This window comes from Acipenser ruthenus, chromosome 15 (genome assembly GCF_902713425.1).
Source record: "Acipenser ruthenus chromosome 15, fAciRut3.2 maternal haplotype, whole genome shotgun sequence".
In the NCBI taxonomy this organism is placed as follows: Eukaryota; Metazoa; Chordata; class Actinopteri; order Acipenseriformes; family Acipenseridae; genus Acipenser; species Acipenser ruthenus.
This window is the reverse complement of record NC_081203.1, coordinates 3,316,762-3,337,297: the sequence shown is the minus strand read 5'-3', so window position 1 is coordinate 3,337,297 and position 20,536 is coordinate 3,316,762. Positions and strand designations below refer to the sequence as shown.

The window sequence follows — 20,536 nt, the reverse complement described above, 5'->3', positions numbered from 1 at the left end:
ATCAGCTATTACCATTTAAACACCATGATATGCATGTATATATGTAAGTACAACAGCAAATCAGGGACAGAAATGAAAGCTGAAAACTGGTACAATCTCAGTTTTCCTGGGACTTGGTAATCCTATCCTTGTTTAAATTCAAGACTAACAGCTGGTTACTTTTCCACCTGAAACAAGTATCCAGACTCCCAGACAAGCCTTCTCCCAGAACCGAAGACCAGCAAAGAGATATTATTATCTCAGCGGTTGCCTCTCTCACTCTTCACTCTCACAAACGAATGCTGTTAGCAAATGTGGGTTAGAAAACCACAAGAAGCTCTCAATCCCTAACAGAAGACATACACGCCCGAGTGATGCCTGATAGCCTAACCTTCTACCACACATACTAATGGCCTGCTCACTATAAATGTTTCACGGTGTCTTCATCTTCAGTTATAGAAGCAACACAAACTAAACGCGAAGCTGTTTCTCAATGTGATGAGGGCGTCAGTCGAAACATTCTTCAACTTTACTTTCTTAAGCCTGTGTAACACCTGGGGCATTTTCTTTACTGGAAGTGTATAAAGCAGCTGGTTGTAGGTTGCATTTCTAGTTCAATCCACAACATCTAAACAATCTTGATTGGAGCTTTACAGTGAAAACTGCTTGAAAGTTCTCTACAGAGAGTTGCTGGGAAAAGATGCCTGGTGTTCCGTGGGCTGTATAGTTTCCAAAGCTTTATGATTGAGCCTTCAAAGTTTGTTTTGTTCGCATCCTATTTGCATCTTCAGCTACAGGCACAAGAAAGCCTCATATTTCTCTAAGAGACAAATATGCTATTTCTCATCCAGAGGTTGAACAAACAGGAAATACTGCCGAATGCTGCCAGCAAACTTCATAAACATGACTGATTTAGAGATTTCTCAGCGTGGAGTAGTGGTTAGGGCTCTGGACTCTTGACCAGAGGGTTGTGGGTTCAATCCCAGGGGAGGTATACTGCTGCTGTACCCTTGAGCAAGGTACTTTACCTAGATTGCTCCAGTAAAAACCCAACTATATAAATGGGTAATTGTATGTAAAAACAATGTGTAAAAAAATAATGTAATTGTATGTTAAAATAATGTAATATCTTGTAACAATTGTACGTCGCCCTTGATAAGGGTGTCTGCTAAGAAATAAATAATAATATTAGCTACACATACTGGATCTTAACTAGAGCTATGGTTTTTGAGGGTTTGTGCAACCAGACCCTGTCTACTTGACACACTCAGGTTGTGGAGGTGGCAGGTTGCAAGAGTAAAGCACCTGGACTTTCAATATAACCTGATATCTGATAAAGGTGACTGCGCAGAATGCAACATTACGGATTAACGTTGAAAACACCCAGGGATTGTATTTGTATAGCTGTGCCCATATAAAAGTTTACAGTATCGTATATGACGACTCATAATTGTATATCGTACGTGGAGGCACTGTAATGAAGTGCTTAGATTTTAAATGTTTCCAAAGCAAATGCATAGTGAAATCGCAATAAAGCACAACGTTAGCATGGTAACAAATGATTAACCGTTGTTAAACAAACAAACAAACAAACTGCGCTTCTTGTTCATTTGTACTTTCGCTTGCTCTTACTTTCCTAATCCAGAGGTGTCGTCATGACGCATTCAATTAACAGCAAGCGCGACTGGCGTTGCTGTACTAAACCAAATTACTTAGCAAATAGCATCCACCAGTGGAACAAACGTATACAAGACGATTCATGTACAGTCTGTATGTGTATTCACGTTTGTTTGGTTAAATAATAGCATAAAATGAAACTAGACAGCAATAGGGGGGTTACGTAATATCAGCTGTAGCATTCACAGCATATTATGTATTGTTTAACTTCAAAGTAAAAGGTGCGTTTTATAAACAGAAACGCACGACCTTTAGACTACAATACCCAGCCAGCCGCACGTGGGATGGGACTCTTATTACTGCGACTGACGTAAAACGAGGGCGCCTAGAGATAGCGCGGCAGCCATGATAGTGCGTCTGTTGTGGTGAAGTTACTAGTTTCAATATTCGGAAAACGCGTCGTTTATTACATATTTAGTTTTCAAAGCTGATTTTGGAGTGGACGTTATAAAACAAAAATGAGTGACGACATGGACGTGATTCCCGAAAGAGAAATGAAAGTAAGTTTGTATTTTTAATTTTTTTTTAAAAAATCATCGATAATATTAAAATGCGCTGGGGTTTCCCTGGCGAAATAAACTTGTTTCCTTGTAAAGCAAGCGGTTTAATAACACGTCTTTAAACACATTGTTGACTGTGACATGTTGAGAATATGAAACCGCGTTTCGAACACAGTATCTTCTTAATATTAATAGTTATAAAGATGTTTTGTTATTTTTGTAGACAGAGTCATAAGACGATGCGGAGCTCCACATAAACTCTATGCACTGCTTCAATAAGTGCAGTTAAACTTGAAAAGCAAGTTCATTTAAAATATCGCCCTGCTCTACAAATTGTAATGTAACAAACGCGCTGTTCCGTGTAATATTTCGAGTTGCCTATGTTGCTGTCATGTAACTTATATAAATAAAAAAATGGATGTTATTTGACTATGACTGCCTATGAAGTAAAAATGACCCGTAGCAGTTCTCTTTAAGTTGCATAACAAAAGCGACTTTAATATAGCTGGGAAAAAAAACTATACAGGCCACGACAACAGTACAGTAGATATTATTTTGAAGTCTGATCTGGATTCACTTCCATTTCATGCAGTAATACAACATTAATCATATACGATATTGATGTGCAGTGTGCTTGTTGCGTGATAAAAACGTGGTTTTTGTTTTGTGTTTGTTTACAGGACTTTCAGTTTAAGCAGATGAAAAAGATCCGCATCTTCGAGTCTCCCCACGAGTTGCCCAAAGAACGATGCAATCTGCTGGCTGTTTCCAATAAGTATGGACTGACGTTTGCTGGTGGAACCAAAGAGCTGAAGGTTTTCCTAACTAAACAAATAATTGCAGCCAATCAGCCCGGAGGAAACCCCAACGAAATAGGTATATTAGATTGAATACATAGTAAAGACTTCAGGAATTGAAATAATTCCCCCCCATTGCACAGGCGCTTTAACCATTACAGGTTTTACTGTGAGTTAATGTGTTCTGTGCCTGAGCTTACCTGTATGCTTACACTGAAACCTGGAATGAGTCAAACTGCTGTGCAATGGAAGTCTTATTACCATTCGTGGACTAGGCAATGTGATACTGCACGGGCTGCCTACTTTTCAAAAACGCTGATTTGTAACGTGCAATTATATATATCATTTTTATTTTTTTTTCCAGAGGAGGGCTTAAAAGCATTAAGTATTCCAATGAAGTATCCGTTGCATCATATAGCGCTCAGCTCAGATGAACTGACCTTGTCTGTCTGCACAATGTCCAGAGAATGTGGGGTCGTTATCATATTCTATGATGTCAGAACCTTCCTGAACAAGGTAGGCGTTCTTCTTCGTAGCTTAATTAAACTCAGGTTTATGGAATGGCTAAATCTGTCTTAAACAGAATAGATATTTACAGTCCTATGATTTGGTTGTTGTTATTATTAATGTTGTATGAGTATGTTTTAACGTGATTCAGCAGAATGAATGAATAATTAAGAAATACAATTATGCTACTAAACAGAATAGAAAACTGACTTATACACACATGGATAATAGCGGATTGCTACTTGGGGGGGGTGTATCATTTTATTGAAAACGTTATCTCTGTTAGTGATTTGAGACGGGCCGGTGACCTCTCTGTTTTAAGGAAGTTGCGGTTTCATTTTCAAACGCATTGAATCTCTCTTTAGGACAAGCCACAGAAGCGTGCATTTGCATATCACAAGGCAGCCGCTGAAGAGGGTTGCTCAGTCTATGACCTGAAGTGGAACCCGACTCTCCCCTCCCTGTTAGCAATGTGTCTGTCTGACGGCAGTCTGCATATACTGGAGGTGACTGATGCTGTGAAAGTGCAGGCACAGCTTCCTCCTTCAACAGGCATCACATCAGGTAGGTGTCAGGCTTGCCAGGAAAGTTACCAGGAGGATGCAAGGTTGTTTGTAAAATCAGAGTACAAAGTATTGTTTTGACTTTTCTCTCTTTCTCTCTCTAGTGTGTTGGAGCCCTAAGGGGAAACAAGTGGCTGCAGGGAAACAGGATGCAACTGTTACCCAGTACTCTCCTGTAAGTCAGATATCATTTGTGAATTGTAAATATCTGAAGGCGGTACACATTAATGCAAAGTTATCAAGTGACTTATGGATAGACCGTCTTTATGAATCTCTGAAAAGTGGTACCTGCTTCTATAAACTGCTCTTGCAGTATGGTCTGTATTACTGCTTTGTGAGTAATATTTATCAAGCAGGGCAAGATACTATCAATGTATCATTTTTGACATACTGTGATACTGTCATAGAATCTGATGTTCTGTTGGCATGATTGTTTCCCCACACAGACTCTGCAAGAGAAGAAAGTTATCCCTTGCCCTAGTTTTTATAGCTCCGATAATCCAGTAAAAGGTAAGTACAGTACGTTTGATGGTCTCATATTAATATTCAAAATACCTATCTAGGCATATATAAAGCTCTGCCTTTTAATGCTGAACTTCCCGCACTAAACAAACCGTTTTCCAACTAAATTATGTAACTGGGATTAAAGTTTACTCAATAATTAACACTTTTCTTCATTATGGGAGAGGATGTTTTTAGTAAAATATTTCTCTCCTCCAGTGCTGGATGTGCTGTGGCTCAGTACCTACGTCTTCGCTGTGGCCTATGCAGCTGCTGATGGGACTCTAGAAACCCCACCAGAGCTTGTGGTCGTGTCGCTGCCTGTGAGTAGCAGAGAAAATGTTACACTGGTGTGATTTGCATCTCGGCTTGCTCCTCAGCTACACTGTCCAGTAGAAACATTAGAAACCAAGACACCTGGGTTAATAACAAGGATTTCAAATCTGTTTACTGAAATATATACTATTTTGTCAAAGGTGAATTATTGCACTGACTTTTATGTACTTAAACTGTTATGTTTTCTTCTTTATTACCAGAAAAAAGATGAAAAGCGAGAGGAGAGGTTTCTGAACTTCAGCGATTTGCTTTTTGGCTCCTGCACGGAGAGACAGCACCATTACTACCTGAGCCACGTAGAAGACTGGTCAGTTCCATGGGGCTCGATTTGCTTCTGTGCTGTATGATAACGCAGGATTGTATTAGGATCGTCTTCACCTGAACACTCCATTTATATAAAGAAGCCCTGGATTGCTTTTATGTCAATATTCAGTCCAGATGTTCATTCTAAGCATTTGTTTTACAGTTTCAAAGTAAACGCTCTCATACTGATTTTGTTTCTTCTGTTTTTACAGGGATATGGTTCTGGCAGCATCTGCGGGTTCCATTGAAGTCAGCATTATTGCTAAACAGGAGGACAAGGTGCAGTATAAAACCACTTTTCTTAAATCATTCAAGCATCTTAAATATTAGTAATGTGTGTGTGTGTGTGTGTATTATTATTATAATAAATATTTAATATACATTTTATATTAATTTGCTTTTAAATTCACATCAGACAAACTGGGAGCTGTGGTTGTTGGAAGACGCTAGCCGGGCAGAACTTCCTGTAACTCTGAGCAACGAGGATACCTTGCCAGTAGGTGTCGCTATAGACTACACCAGCCAGGGGGAAATACACATCAGTAAGTTCCTCCTATATCCTATCAGTATAACAAGTTCTATTTTAGTAGTACTTTACCACAGGATTATACCACAGTAGACATGCTGTTTTAATATACGGATATCCTCTTTATGAAAGAAAAACACAGAAGTGACACCAGCTCGCCTTTTTTTAAATTTGAACACTTTTTGTTTGAAACTGTTTAGGTGATGAGAAGAGTCTGCCCCCAGCTCCGATTCTCATGCTGCTCTCCACTGATGGAGTGCTGTGTCCGTTCTATCTGATCAATCAGAACCCTGGAGCCAAGCAACTCATAACTCCCCCGGGACCCCTCTCGATAGAGGGGGAGAGGCAGCCCAAAGCGGGTTAGTGTTTTACAGGGCAAGCAACACTTCTTAAAGGTTTTGAATATCATTGGCTAGAGACCGTAACAGGTTATACAGGATGCAGGAAAAAGCACGTACAGTGTATTGGTGTAGTTTTATAATGAATGTACAAGTGAAATACACACAAGGGTTTTATATTGACTAAGTATGTAACAGTTTAAATGTTTATTATAGTAAAACTTTATACATTTGATGACTGAGACATAAAGCCAGCCACAGCTTGCTCTTTATACCAGTTGGTCCAGATCATTAACATTTTTCATTTTAATGCAGGAGCTGTTTCATCACCTCCACCTGCTACCTCTGCTCCTTCTGCCTCAGCTGTTATCCCAGCAGCAGCTCCAGCTATCAGACCTCCAGCCACTACCTTCTCCAGCTCTGCCACTGCTGCAGCCCAAGTCATGGCCCCTGCTGCCTCCACCGCTGCCTTCTCCTTCACCTCCAATCCTCCATCTGGCTCTGCCTTCTCTCTGGGTCCTGCTACATCAAAACCAGCTGTTGGTACGACGTCTTTCAGGGGAACATCCTCTTTCTCCTTTGCTCCTCCCAATGCCAAGTCCATGCCGGTTGCAACGTCAGCCTCTAACTTTTCCTTCGGCTCTGCTTCTGTGAAACCCCCGGGAGAAAGCTCTGCTGCACCCCCTGGCATGACAACGCCCATTGCCAGCTTCAAGACCAACTTGGACCCATCAACTCCTCCCGTTAAACTCAACCTTGCTGACCGGTATGTATCTGAAACCGTATGTAGCTTTTGTTTGTCTGTCACCTGGACTTGAGTGTAACACAAAAGGGTTATCCTTAAAAAAAAAAAAGAATTTAAAAAAAATTCGACTCTCCTCCTCAGATTTTCAGCTGTGGAGACACCGGCCCCATCTGCTGTCGGGAGTGTGGGCCAGTTTGCTTTCACTTCTACACCAAAGCCGGCTTTTGCAGGACCTGTTGGCCAGTCCGTGCATCTATCTGTGTCTGTCCCTGTTTCTGCAGCCAAATCAAATAAGATAGCTGCATTGTCAGGTAGGTCCACAAGATCTGCTTTTTCTTTTCTGCATAACTTCCCAGTTTTTAAAGCATTAATAATAGCAAGCTTGACTTTTAGCAATCTGTTATTTTTTTTTGTTATTTTTATACCTGCTCAATCACATTGCTAAAATAATTGTGCTAGTCCTCTGAATTACAAGAAAAAAAGATGTAGAAAGTTTGGAAACATTTTGCACATTCCTTACATCCCAGCTACGTTTTGATAGCCCTCTGTATTTCATAGAAAGGCACTTTAAACAAACAATAGTATGTTTTATTTATTTTTTAAAAGGTCCCTAGATCAGAAGTAAAAGCACTATGATTTTCTGTGAAAAATACTTCCAACCTGCAGCCGATTTGATTCTGTTAGTATGAAACTGCGTGCTTTGCTGATTTGCTGGCTTGTTTTATTATTGTATGTACTGTCTCCTTGTTTCCCAGCGCCCTCCCACCCTGCACAGAATGTTGCTCAGACATCTGCCATGCACAAGCCTAGCTCTGCAGCCCCATCCTCTACACAGGTAAGTGTCTCTAGGACTGTAAGAGATGAGCTGCACAGTTGTTTTTTTCTTCACATATGATGTTATTGGACCACATGGTTTAAAACAAACAAAAACAAAAAAAAAAAGATAAAACTTAGTTGTAGCCCTGTGATTCCCATATTGAAAATCTTAGGTAAACTGAAGGAATTGAACAACATTGTCGGGGCCAGTGTGGTATTCACTAATTGTTTGATATGTGTAATTGCAAAATAAATAAATGTTGAGTTTATATATATATATATATATATATATATATATATATATATATATATATATATATATATAATATATATATATTTTTTTTCCTTTTTCTTTCTGGCACAGTCCTCTTTGTCAGTCACAGCTTCAGATAAAGATCTGCAGAAGAGAAAGGCTTCAGACCCGGTCATGACTGGAATATTTGAAGAGGTGAGAAAAAAAAAATAGAATATTGCGTTTCCTCTAAATTTCCCAGACAAGTTCTCAAACCAGGATCGGCCACTTTAATGAGTAAGGTTTATAAACGTGTAATATAAAACATTGTATGTAGGGTGTCTCTTGTTTATAGAAGATTTCATCTTGTGTAGTTTGGGCAAGAGGACTGCAAACTGCAAAAATGTATTTTTGTACTTTAATTTTAAATCTTTGAACACTGAATAGTGAAATGCCAGTGGATGCCATCCTTTTCTCCTGGGATTTTTAAATGCTTCTATGGGAATCTTGTGTCTTGGTTACAGATCGCTCATTTCCAGAAGGAGCTGGATGATTTGAAAGCCCGGACCACCAAGGCAGACTTCAGCGTGGGCACCCCAGAGCAGATGAAGGAACTGAGGAGCGACGCGGAGGATCTTCACACCTTCATTCTGGAGATCAAAGAAACTACAGAGGTATGGTAGATGCATTTTATTTCATTATCTATACCTTTCCAGCCCAGCTCAGCCCACCAGAACTGATTTAAAAAAAGAAAATAAGATGTTTTTACTTTGGGGAGTGCAATGCAATAGTACTGCAGCTCTACCTGAACAAATTGGGGCATTTTATATGCCTCATCATGTTAGGAGTGATGAAACTTTCAATAGCGATTAAAAGTGCTTTCCAGATTGTTTAGAGCTAAGTTTGACTTTTATGCCTGTTGTGCAGTCTTTACATGGAGATATTGGCACCTTAAAGACCACTCTGCTGGAGGGATTTGCTGGAGCAGAGGAAGCCATAGCTCAGAGCGAGAGGAATAAGGATCAGCAATACAAGCAGCTCCTGTACAAGAAACCCCTGGACCCCAGAAGTGAAGCCCAGCTCAAAGTAAATCCGGACTGCTTTATGTTTTTATTAATTCGTGAGAGACTGCTGTCTGGCTACCTTAATGTAAAATGAGGTTGTCATCTGGTCCTGTTTCCATGTTTTAGGAAATTCGTCGGTTGTACCAGTACACCAAGTTTGCGGTGGAGGATGTGAATGATGTTCTTGATTTGGAGTGGGATAAACACCTGGAGACGAAAAAGAAGCAAAGGTGAGTTTTGATTGTGATGTAAAAAAATATGAAGGAGCAGATTCAATTCAGCCAAAAAAAAAACTACAGCGCCCTTGACGTTCAGTTACATTTCTTTCGCGTGTGTCGTTCTGTGCCTGGATGTTCTGATGGAATAGTGCATGTTTGTGATATTGATGTATTACATTTTGAATAATGCTGTGTTTGTTTCTACTCCATTCAGGCGTCTGGTTGTTCCCGAGCGAGAATCCTTGTTCAACACTCTGGCCAATAACCGCGATATCATCAATCAGCAGAGGCAGAAACTCACCCACATCGTGAACAACTTGCAGGAGCTCCGGCTCTACAACAAGACCTCCCAGTGGCGTATGCCCAGCGAGCCCTCCACGCTGAGCAGTGACCAAGGGTAGGCTCATGAAGAGAGATCCACCGAGAGCCTACAGCTATGACCACAAGTTTTGCATCGCCCTATAGAATTAACAAAATTTGCTTCATAATGTCGAATGGAACCTGCTGAAAAATGTTACGTTAACATATTGAATTGCATACAGCTTTGTTTTTTTAATATACTTAACGAAAAACTGACAAATTTGAAAAATGTGACATTTCAAAATCTAACTTGAAATACTGTACTACTATTATGGCTTGCGATATAATGTTTTAGTTTTCGTTGATTATATGATAAAAGATCCAAATTATGTTCATATAGCTTTTTTTTGTATGTCTCGCTCCTAAAATTTCTAGGTGATGCCAAACTCTTGGCCATAACTGTGTTAAACCAATAGACAAACGTTTGCCAGTTTGGAAACCGTATTCATGTGCTTAGATTTGTACTTGTGTTTTATTTGCTCTGCTATGTTTTGCAGCTTTGATAACGAGCTGGAGAATCTACGTGCTACACTGCTGAAAGCAAGCCTGGAGACGTCCCCCGTAACCCCCAGTAAATCTCCTGGTAAATGCATTTAATATATAAGTATTTTGAAAATGCCTGTCCAATAAGGAAATATAGGGGTTCATGAAATATGTTTTAAATGCCCTGACTTATATATATATATATATATATATAATACGATGACAAAGATTAATATTTTTTGTACATATGTTGCATATGCAGCAAGTTCTGAGAACAATTTGAATTGATACAGCAGTAGTTGATGATTTTTATATTTGATTGCATTAACTGAAATGGTTCTTTTTTTTAAAGCAGTATTTATATGTTGCCGTTCAAGTTATTCATTTATATATTTTTTTTAACTTGATTTTTTTTTTTTTTAGCCAAGCTGTCTCCAGTAAAACAGTCCCAGCTGAGAAATTTCCTTTCCAAGAGACAGACCCCTCCTGTCCGCTCCACTGCGCCAGGTATTTGGAATGAAGAGTGCTGTATTAGTCAGATAAAACAACATTTAAAGATCACCAATGTTAAACTGAAATCGCTTTTCTTCTTCAATACCTACTTCAACTTCAAGCACATATTATTTAGAAGATTAAGACATGAATTAAACAGCTTTGATCAACCTACGCCTTGCTGAGATAAGATACAGCTGGATTTTTTTATAGAATTTTATAGTTGCAGGGAATCTGCCTGGATTACATCAACCATCTAATTTTAAAGGGTATTCCTGTGGGCAACCAAGGATAGGTGGTTAATCCAATCCAGGGTGACTCCCTGTGCATTTCAACTGCCCAACGTTGCCGTTCTCGGGTGCAGGCTTGTTGAGCACCATGCTCTTGAGACTGGTATTCATTTCCACCAACGGTAAAGCTCATACTTGTAATAATACTAACCGAGTGGTGTTCAGAATGGAGTTTGTGGCAGTGGAAACACAGCTTTAGTATATCTGTGTACCCAGTGCTGGGAGGGTATTCTCTTATTATGCTGCTGATCATTGCTTTGACCTTTTGGTTTTACAAAGTCTTTCTTATTTTTGTTTTTTTTCATAAGCAAACCTGTCCAGGTCTGCTTTTCTCTCCCCGAAGTACTTTGAAGACCTGGATGACGCCAGTTCCACCTCCTCTGTGTCTCAGGCCCTGGATCCAGAGGACTTGCAGTTCATGGAGCCCGAGGATATGATGCCTGTACCTAGACACCCTACCGTGGTTCGCATGCCCTCCATCCAGCCCGGCTTTGTAGCCCAGTCCAGCCCCTTGGGGAAAGTCCAACTTGGAATCAATCCTGTCCTGAGCCCAGGTAAAACACTGCAACACCAAATAATATCATACATTATAAAATGAATATCATTTACATTACAGTGCCCTTATGTTCAACTTTTTAAAGCATAATGCTCAGCACAGAAGGCAAATGTTAAATCATTTTTAGCCAAGGTGGCACAGCAGACTTAATCACTCGTCTTTCACGTCTCATAACCTTGCATGTTTTTTATTTATTAGCGTTTAAATTATTAATTGAGATTTAACTATAGCAACAAGAGAGGAAGTGTATTATGTGAAACAGAACTGGGTGTTTATGCAAAGCTTACAACTGAAACTTGGCTAATGATATGCTCTTGGCGTTTCAGCATACAGTTCAAAGTATTTTAAGCTGTGGGTTTCGTCCTGTTAAAACTGATCTTCCTCCCTCAAGGATGGCAATCCAGTACAATCCTCTGTGAATGAGATCTGAATACAACATTGTATTCCCATAGCTAGCTGTGGGCTGCCAAGACCAAGCCAGTTACGGGACTGATTTGACCTGTCATTGCCCGGGCTAATAGAAATCTGCAGAAAATTAGTTTAGCCAATTTATTAAACACTCATGAACACTTAACCCTTCCTAGATGCGTGTTTATATGCAACCTGTTTTAATTTACTGGTTTAGTGTCTAATATTTTATGTTTTAAAATCTTAGTAAAATGGGCAAATTACTTGTATCATTATTATTATTATTTATTTCTTAGCAGACGCCCTTATCCAGGGCGACTTACAATTGTTACAAGATTTCACATTATACAGATATCACAATATTTTTACATACAATTACCCATTTATACAGTTGGGTTTTTACTGGAGCAATCTAGGTAAAGTACCTTGCTCAAGGGTACAACAGCAGTGTCCCCCACTGGGGATTGAACCCACAACCCTCCGGTCAAGAGTCCAGAGCCCTAACCACTACTCCACACTGCTCCCCATAAACTACATGTTTTTCCAAGTTTAAAAAACAAAATGGTTGGTAGTTTACAGCTTGTTGGTCTTATGAGAGGCCATTTAACCAACGTTTTGATGTGTTCTGCACTGCAGACGGGTGCCTTATTATTGAAGGTGACTTTGCCCTTTATAGGAGCAAATCAGGGCTGTAAAAAGATGGCCTTAACTAAGTGGTCCTTATACTGAGATGTCCTGAAAGGGAAGTTTAACATTATTTTTTTTTTTAGTTATGATGCAACCTAGTAAAAAAAGTGCAGTGGGTGCAGACAGCACAGCGCTCGCTACCAAGACAGTGAAACACGGCGCCCCCCCGGCTATTGAGAGGAGCCCAGCCGCCACAGTGTCCGCCCAACAGGCTGCTGCTGCCGCGGCAATGAGGAGACACATGACCAATCAGACACCAGGTAGCCAAGCAGCGGAACACTGCGTTCCATTCCATTGGAACTGGAATGGCAACAGCTTGTATTGTTTGAGATCCATTGACTGGCCACTGTGGACTTCTCTGTCATGTGCAAGTCAGTGTAATGTAAAATGAATTGGCTTCTTCATTGTAAGGGGCAGTGTTTTGGTTTTGCCACTAGGTGGTGTGAGTCATTCATATTTTAGTAATGATGCAACTCTGCAGGTTCTGTAGGCTTTCGGTTTTATGTGGTTTTGATTTAGAAAATATTACAGGAGATGCAGCTGTGGTCCAGTTCTGCACAGCTACCTGTGAGGTTCTGTTCATCTACAGATTGAATGACTTACAATGTCGACGGTGGATTTGAATTTGGGTAAAAGCTTTTTGTGGTGGCTAGTGTCTTTATGGGTTCTAATTAACCAACGTTCTCCAAACAGAAGAACCGTTTCATTATATATTGAACTGTGTGTGGTATGTGATTTTGTTGCATTTAAAAAAGTGTCCCAATTGTTGTTATAGTGGGGAATACCTCCCTCACAGAATCCACGCTGAAGACGGTTCCACAAGTTGTGAATGTACAGGAGCTGAAAGATAAAGGTGCAGCTATGCCAGTATCGACAGTGCTCAGGTTAGTAACAGTTTCCAATCATACCGGGATATTCAGGCTTGCTTAGCAGGTCTTTCTCACTGAACCTGTTTTAATCATTACAAAGTTGTATATTATAGGTTGTTTATTAGACAGAACTGGGGCTTATTCTTAAGGTATATCAACTGTTTTATTGGTGAATTCTTTCCAACAGTAAAATATGTTTAAGTGCAAATAAAGTACTTCTGGAACTGATGTTACAAAATCAAAAAGCTCGGGACAGAATAATCTTGCAGCATCAGCAATTAGGGCTATCCATCTAAAAAGACAGGATGCGGGTTAGTCAGTTTGCACTGTGTTCTTTTTGATTAGCCAGGGCTGATCTTGATTGCATTTACGTCATGATGAAAAGCAGCGACTTTCTAAACTGCAAATAAATGCTTTTTTTTTTTTTCTTTAACTGATTTGCAGAATGTTATTTTCTAGTTGCTTCTTCTCTTTGAAACATTGCTTATGTACAAGTGCTGCTGGGGTCAAGCTGGGTCTTGCACACAGCTGTTTAATTCAAGGGGAGGATGAAGCAGGGCATGAATCAAGCAATAGCTGGGAACAGAAATGCAGCTGCTGCTTTCTGTTGCACTTGTCAGATTTGACATACACATTTGTTTTTACTGTTACTCACTCCAGAGGATATACAGTGAATAATATGTGGTCCACAAACACGGAAAATCTATCCTCAACTCTAAACTGCAACTTTTTACTTTCAAAATTAAGTTTTAATTAAAAATGAGAGCAGCAAGTGCATTTCAGTTGCATTCCTGAGTGTTTATGGCTTATGGTAATATTGTTCTTTGTTTTGTAATTATTATTAATATTGTTTTTTTTTCAAAACTGAATGTAAAATAAGCTGCGAGGACTGAAATCTGATCGGTAGAATATCTTCCTCACATTGTTACACAACTTGAATTGAATGCACCTGCACACTTTGCTAATGAAATATTAATACCATTCTAAATTATTCATCTCCTGGTTTCAAAGAGTTAGGCTAACTGGAGGCGCATTATACTGGGAGTTAACCAATGCTGTATCTGGAGTATAATAAATGATTCAGTATTGTAGCTGAATGCACCACATCATTCCATCAAACATGCAAGTCAACATGCGGCACTGTTGTGCACACAATAAAGATGTGTGTGTTGATTGCAGGGTTTACAGTTATGTTAGACCCTCATCACTTTTCCATTATTCAGTTTTTGATATGCCCCTTGGTTCTTGAACATGTTGAAGGAGATACATCCATTTGTATAAACATTTAATTAAAAGAAACGCTCATTGATGGGACGTTACTCCTCAGTGGTTAAGCGTAATTTATTGGTTCATACGTAACATGCTGATTTTATGAGGTTCAAAACGTGGGAGTGGAGTCAATGGCTATCAATTTGTATTCACGTTTTCCTGTGTGAATGCCTGCTTTCTCTGCAGGTTTTAATGTTACACCAGTACAACCTTTTAAAGGTGACTCAACCTGAATGGTCAATAGGAGTCTATGATAAAAGTTTGGAGAAGATTTGTGCATGTTCACCATGTAGATCGTGAAAGACAGACAGACATGATCTGTACACAAGGGTTCACATCAAAATGGTTCATTTAATATAACCTTCAGTTCCAGTACCTGGGGGTTTGGCTGTCTGATATATTTTATGCAGTAAGTTTTTTCAAGACCAGATAAAAAGATTTTTCTTTAGACGATTCTCGATACAGCTGCACGTTCACATCTCGGAGTTAAGCAGTTTCCGATGCAACTGCACTTCCTCACAGCTCCTTATCCCTGCAATCATGCCAAGCAAGAACAGAAAATAGCTCGATTAGCTCAGTGTTGTGCTCAGTGCTACTCCAATTTGAAGCATTACTAATCTGTTTTTTTAAAGTGATTGCCAGCTGGTTCATTTGCATTACAAAGCTGGCATAATTGCAGCATTGACTGATCGCTTTCAAGTGTGCAACTTGCCCTCTGCTGTGGTTTTAACTTTTAGACCCCCATTTGTAAATGCATTTGGCTGGTTATAGGTATCAACTTAAAGGGAATGCTATTGAAATGAAGTAACTAAAACAGGAACGGAACTTTACAATTATGACAGCAGAGGGTGGAGGTCAAGGGATTAATGTAGTTATTCTTTATGAACTTGACACACTTCTTGTATCTCGGTGGTGGACAAACTAAACCAAGACTGTGTTTTGCTTCCTGTTCTTTTAGTTTTTTGAGTATATAACTTGCAGTGGCTAATCCTATATTTTCACTTGATCTGCTGGGTAAACGGCTTCTTATTGATCTTGCCTGTGTAGGAGGGAAACGACGTGCTACTCATACAGATGCTGCTGCTGCTGCTTCAGGGGCTGATGGGAGATTAAAATTGAGGGAAAGTTAGGGACAAACCAATTGACTTGATATGTAATAAATTAGACAGCCTAACCACCATTTGACAAATTGTAAAAGTAAATTGTAAATGTTTCATGTTTTGCGATGTTAAGAGCAGGTTGAATTGTCAAAGCCATCTGTACCTATTTATATGGGTTTTTTTAAGTATTTTATTGGACAGACGGGCAGAAAAATACATTTTTTAATGGACTGCAACATTCAAAAACAGGCTTGGTTTAATTTTTTGCGGATTTCAAGGTTTTATTGGACTGGTGCCTAATGCTCTAGTGTTAACTTAATTTGATCACAAGGTAACACCACTTGAATATTCCAACATCAAAGCCTCCAATGTTTTTTACATTTCTTTATTATAAATTGATCACGCTGCATTTTATTTATTTATTGTTTACATCTGAAGAAAATGAAACTGCAGTGTATGTACCAATACCATAGACAGAAACTAAGTGATAGAATTTCAGCTGACATGATTGCAGAGCTGATAAAGTTACCAGAGAGGCCCAAGTTCAAGCCCCATATTTTTCTCCTTATATTAAACCTAATCGGCTAAAATTGACTGAGGTTTTTTTTTTTCATTCTTTTCCTGTTTTTATTAACATGCTCCTGTGTTTGCGCTGCTGTCGTATCTTGTATTAGCATTGTGCTCCCTCGAGGCACTAGCTAAATTAACTGTGTCTGCAATAACCAGAGTGCACAGAGTACGCTTCATGTGCTTGTTTTAATATGCAGTTTCTAAGTTTTCGTGGATTTTAAGGGGGGGGGGGGGGGGGGAACAAGTAAAAAGAGAAACAATAAATACAATGGTTTTGTTTGGCTATGCTGCTTGTTTGCATGTGACTTAGAGCAGGGGTTTTCAACCGGGGATACGCATACCCCTGGGGGTACTTCTAAGGGTCATAGGGGGTACGCCTCAGAAATGCACAAATAAAAATGAAAGCAAGAGAAAATAATATTGGAGGTGTTTATCAGAATATTCTGCCTTTTACTGCAACTGTGGTACCATTCAGTCGAGTGAAAATTGTAGAGGTACTTGAGCTGAAAACTCCAGACAGAAGGTGTACAGTTTCAAACCACGGTTGTAAAACCCTGATTTTAGAGTTAGGGTTACTAAACTGGGTGCCCACAAAATGTTAGGTGCTTGGGATTATTTTGAATGCAACATTTACTATCTTGACATAGCAGTTTTACCCATTCCAGGTTTTAATACTAGCTTGATTAGCCACAGTGTATGGGTAACAAGCTCAGGTGTGTCTTATTAAACCAGGACTAGATTAAACTGCTATGCAGTGGGAGCCTTATCTCCATCCCTGCATATCCTGTAATGTATATCTCCTTTTAGTGCAAAGATATTCTGTTAATGTGATCTTTATGGAACTGTTTTCTCTCTCTTTCACAGCTCCTCAGTGCCAGCCCCCGCTGCCCAGGTTATTCAACAGGTTTTGGCTATAGTGGCAACAAACCAGGCTAAACAGGTAAATACCTCACGGCATATATGGTTGACTTCCTGTACAATAATCACTAAAAAGATTAAGCATTAAGGCAAGACGGAGTGCATGCTGTGCTGGATATCATCACACCTCACAGCACAAATGTATTTCCATGAATCTAAAATTGTATTTACTTTTTTTGTTTTCAGGCACATAATTCGCAGCTAAGTGCAGTGAAGGCCTCTGGGCCAGCTACAAGCAACACTGGCTTTGCATTTGGTAAGCCTCTCTACTACTAAGTCTCTTGTTTGTTCAAAAAGAAAGCTTGATGAACATGTCGGGAGTACTGTAGTATTTGTCTCCTAGTAATTTTCATCAGCTTGTTTGTTTGTAACGGACTGAGATTGTATCTAACATGGGTTCTTATCCTGGTTAAAAGGTAAAACTATAAGAAACAAAGTCAAGAAGGCAGTTGTTTCAGATGTTTAATGTACTGAAGAAGGCACTAGCTGAAACATTTGTCTGTGTTACTTATAGTTTCTTATAGTTTTATAAAAATATGTAAGAATAATATTTCACCTGGAAAAGGCGGTTATAGGACAGCCCCTTACTCTTTCATTATCTAAACTTTGTTTATTTTAGGATCACTGAACCGTTTTTGATTATTTTGAATTGGTTCCCAGCAGGTGGCGCTGTGAAGGGTGAAACTCCCACCCCCGTCTCTGCTACTGTGCCTGCTGGGCTTTCCAGCAATGCATTCTCCTTTACTTCAGCAGCGTAAGTATGAGACTTAGCTTCAACTGGTTTTCAAAGATGAATAATCACGCCATTGCCTACCCGTAGTTGCTGTGATTTCTGTATACATTTTAAATTAAAAATTAGAGAACTGTATTTTTTTTATAAGTTAAAATGTTCTTGCTCTCAGCCAGCGAGATGTTAAATTTATGTTGCGCTCTTTACAGGGTTCTGTAAAATATTTCCTCTTCGAAGAGGATTGAGACATTCTGCTTTTCCTTGTTTTGTTTTTTTTAATCTAACTGTTGTTTGTTTCAAGGCCTGGAGGTGGACTTGGTTTTGGGGCTCTGAACACTTCCTCAGCTTCAGCTCTGCAAGGGGGCACTCAAGGTAAGCAATTTCAGCAAACAGTTTAAAGACTGCCCTTCAGGACACTTAGATACAAATGTATGATGTGTCAAAGGACCACCCAAAATTCCAGGTTCCCAAATCATCAGAGTTAGTCTGGTGATAGTCACATGAAATACTTCAAAAATGAGCACAGTACTCTATATCTAGCCTGCAGTTCCCATAGAATGGAACCTAAAATGTATTTTTTATTTCTCTCCCAGCAACTGAAAAGGAACCCAGCCAGGCCAGTAAATTTTCCTTCACCACTGCAGGATCGAAGCCTGTGTTTGGATCTGGCACGGATGGCTCGTTCTCTTTCAGTACCCTCAAACCCGCAGTAGGGGAAACCTCCACTGCCACAAAACCAGCCGTGCACGCAGCTGCCGTCAAAACAGAGGCGCCACCCTCCAAGTCAGGCAATGGTTTCTTCCAGGCCCACCCTCCTGGGGAGACGCTGGGTAGTTTCTCGGGCCTACGAGTGGGGCAAGCCGAAGAGGAGGCCCAAGCAGCTGCCAAGGCTGCAAGCGGGGCTTTCAGCTTCACACAGACAGAAATGGCCGCACCGGGCAACACGGCATCTGAATTTACCTTTGGAAGCACCTTCCAGACGGGGAAACTTGCTGATTCTACCAACACAGAGGCAGTTTCCACCACCACTACAGCCAATCCTGCCAGTGTGTTCGGCAACATCCTGGTGGCCAGCACAGCGGGATCTACGGGAGTCCTTAAGTTGGGCGAATCTGTGACACCCGCTGCCGCTTTTACCATTGAACAGCCGAGCAGCACCACAGCCCTCAGCTCCTCCACTGCCCCTTCATTTAGTAGCCTGCTTGGAACTCCTGCAGCATCCTCCCTGGCGATGGGAGACGCCAAGGCAGCTAGTCCCGCTGAGAAACCGTTTGTGTCTGCAGAGCCAGCACCTGTACTGCAGGTTGTTGAGAAGACAGTACCACCACCTCCTTATCCTGCTGCAACTGCAGAAGAGAGCACGGAGACTGCAGCCCCTGCGGAAGCATCCGCTGCTCTGAAGGCTTCAGAAAAGCCTGCTGTAGTGCCGAGTGAGGCAGCACCCGTACCTGCGCCTGTATCTACGTCAACAGCAGCTTCCAGCATCCCTGCGCCTGTCAGCACCCCATCCACCGAAGCCAGCAATGCACCCCAAACCACTCTCCCAGCTGTACCCCTGCAGCAGCCCTCTGTTTTTGGGCAGCCTCCAAGTATCGACCAGCCAGCATCAGTTTTTGTCCAGGCTTCCAGCAGCACTGAAAATGCAAACCAGGCGGCCTCTGGTTTGGCTCAGTCTGTTACAGCCGCTGCCGCTGCCCCCACCCACATCACCACACACACCACGTCAGCACCGGCCGCTGCTTTCGGGCAGCCCCCTGGTATCACCGCAGCAGCAACCGCCAGCTCTGGGTTTGGTGCCCCCGGGTTCGGTTCAAGTTCCGGATTTGGAAAGCCTGCCTTTGGACAATCGTCAGGTTTCGGCCAGCCAGCCAGCAGCTCAGCAAACAATTTCACCTTTGGACAGTCGGCTTTTGGTTCCACCGCGGCTTTCGGACAGCAGGCTGCTTCTACTCCCCCATCAAGCAGCGCCGGGCTCTTTGGGTCATCGAGCACCAGTAGCGCCAGTTCCTTCTCCTTCGTGCAGACTGCTAGCAGCGCCAGCAGCAGCACTGGTGGGGGGCCCTTCGGGCAGAGCACCGCGCCTGCATTCGGGCAGAACTCCGGGTTCGGGCAGAACGCTTCAGTCTTTGGAGGCAACACCACCACTACTTCTTCATCCGGCTTGAGCTTTGGGCAGTCTTCAGGTGAGTTCATGTCCAGCTAGAGACAATGCCTCTTGAATGAATAAGGGTAGTTTTTAATTCTTTCTTTAAATGGGTATCACAGTGAGAAATTGCTTTATTATTATTATTATTATTATTATTATTATTATTATTTTATTTTTTACATTTTTTTAGGTTCCCTGTATGATTTAATATAATTTATTTAAGCATAACAGACTAATTAATTTCAGAAATAGTCAATCAGCCGCCCCCTCCCCTCCCCTCCCTTGTGCTATGACAATGCAGTGTCCCACCCCAGGCTTTAGGTTTAGATATGTCCAAGCCAGCACATTCTTAGCAACCTGATCTGGATTATGGGTTGATCCTTGCCAGATGAGTTAAAAATACCCAGCTGCTTTAACTTCCAAAGATCAGATAGAGAACAAGTGGCAATGAAAGTGGCAATGCGAGGGAGGGGGTGTTGGGTCCAGTTGATGACCAGGAGGGAATTTTCACACCTCCACTGCTGGGGTTACTCCTGAAAATGGAGAGGAAATGTTA

At 40.9% G+C, this 20,536-nt stretch overlaps 1 protein-coding gene across 6 annotated transcripts in view; it reads left to right on the top strand.

The window, feature by feature from the left end:
* Window positions 1-1,934: 1,934 nt before the first annotated feature.
* LOC117422209 (nuclear pore complex protein Nup214-like) overlaps window positions 1,935-20,536 on the top strand; it is a 37,107-nt gene continuing 18,505 nt past the window's right edge. For 5 of the 6 annotated variants that reach the window (XM_058986882.1, XM_058986881.1, XM_058986879.1 and 2 more), the window contains exons 1-29: window positions 1,935-2,156; window positions 2,837-3,032; window positions 3,318-3,469; window positions 3,826-4,024; window positions 4,128-4,198; window positions 4,470-4,533; window positions 4,744-4,847; window positions 5,061-5,167; window positions 5,376-5,442; window positions 5,579-5,705; window positions 5,890-6,048; window positions 6,343-6,793; window positions 6,914-7,083; window positions 7,528-7,607; window positions 7,953-8,036; window positions 8,345-8,494; window positions 8,748-8,906; window positions 9,011-9,114; window positions 9,317-9,499; window positions 9,960-10,045; window positions 10,369-10,452; window positions 11,036-11,281; window positions 12,462-12,638; window positions 13,154-13,262; window positions 17,051-17,126; window positions 17,291-17,360; window positions 17,765-17,858; window positions 18,136-18,206; window positions 18,428-20,017. In XM_058986882.1, coding sequence (XP_058842865.1) covers window positions 2,115-2,156; window positions 2,837-3,032; window positions 3,318-3,469; window positions 3,826-4,024; window positions 4,128-4,198; window positions 4,470-4,533; window positions 4,744-4,847; window positions 5,061-5,167; window positions 5,376-5,442; window positions 5,579-5,705; window positions 5,890-6,048; window positions 6,343-6,793; window positions 6,914-7,083; window positions 7,528-7,607; window positions 7,953-8,036; window positions 8,345-8,494; window positions 8,748-8,906; window positions 9,011-9,114; window positions 9,317-9,499; window positions 9,960-10,045; window positions 10,369-10,452; window positions 11,036-11,281; window positions 12,462-12,638; window positions 13,154-13,262; window positions 17,051-17,126; window positions 17,291-17,360; window positions 17,765-17,858; window positions 18,136-18,206; window positions 18,428-20,017 — 5,272 coding nt within the window. In that variant the 5' untranslated portion in view covers window positions 1,935-2,114. The remainder of the gene's footprint in view (window positions 2,157-2,836; window positions 3,033-3,317; window positions 3,470-3,825; window positions 4,025-4,127; window positions 4,199-4,469; window positions 4,534-4,743; window positions 4,848-5,060; window positions 5,168-5,375; window positions 5,443-5,578; window positions 5,706-5,889; window positions 6,049-6,342; window positions 6,794-6,913; window positions 7,084-7,527; window positions 7,608-7,952; window positions 8,037-8,344; window positions 8,495-8,747; window positions 8,907-9,010; window positions 9,115-9,316; window positions 9,500-9,959; window positions 10,046-10,368; window positions 10,453-11,035; window positions 11,282-12,461; window positions 12,639-13,153; window positions 13,263-17,050; window positions 17,127-17,290; window positions 17,361-17,764; window positions 17,859-18,135; window positions 18,207-18,427; window positions 20,018-20,536) is intronic. The other variant, XM_058986880.1, reaches the window with a different exon arrangement.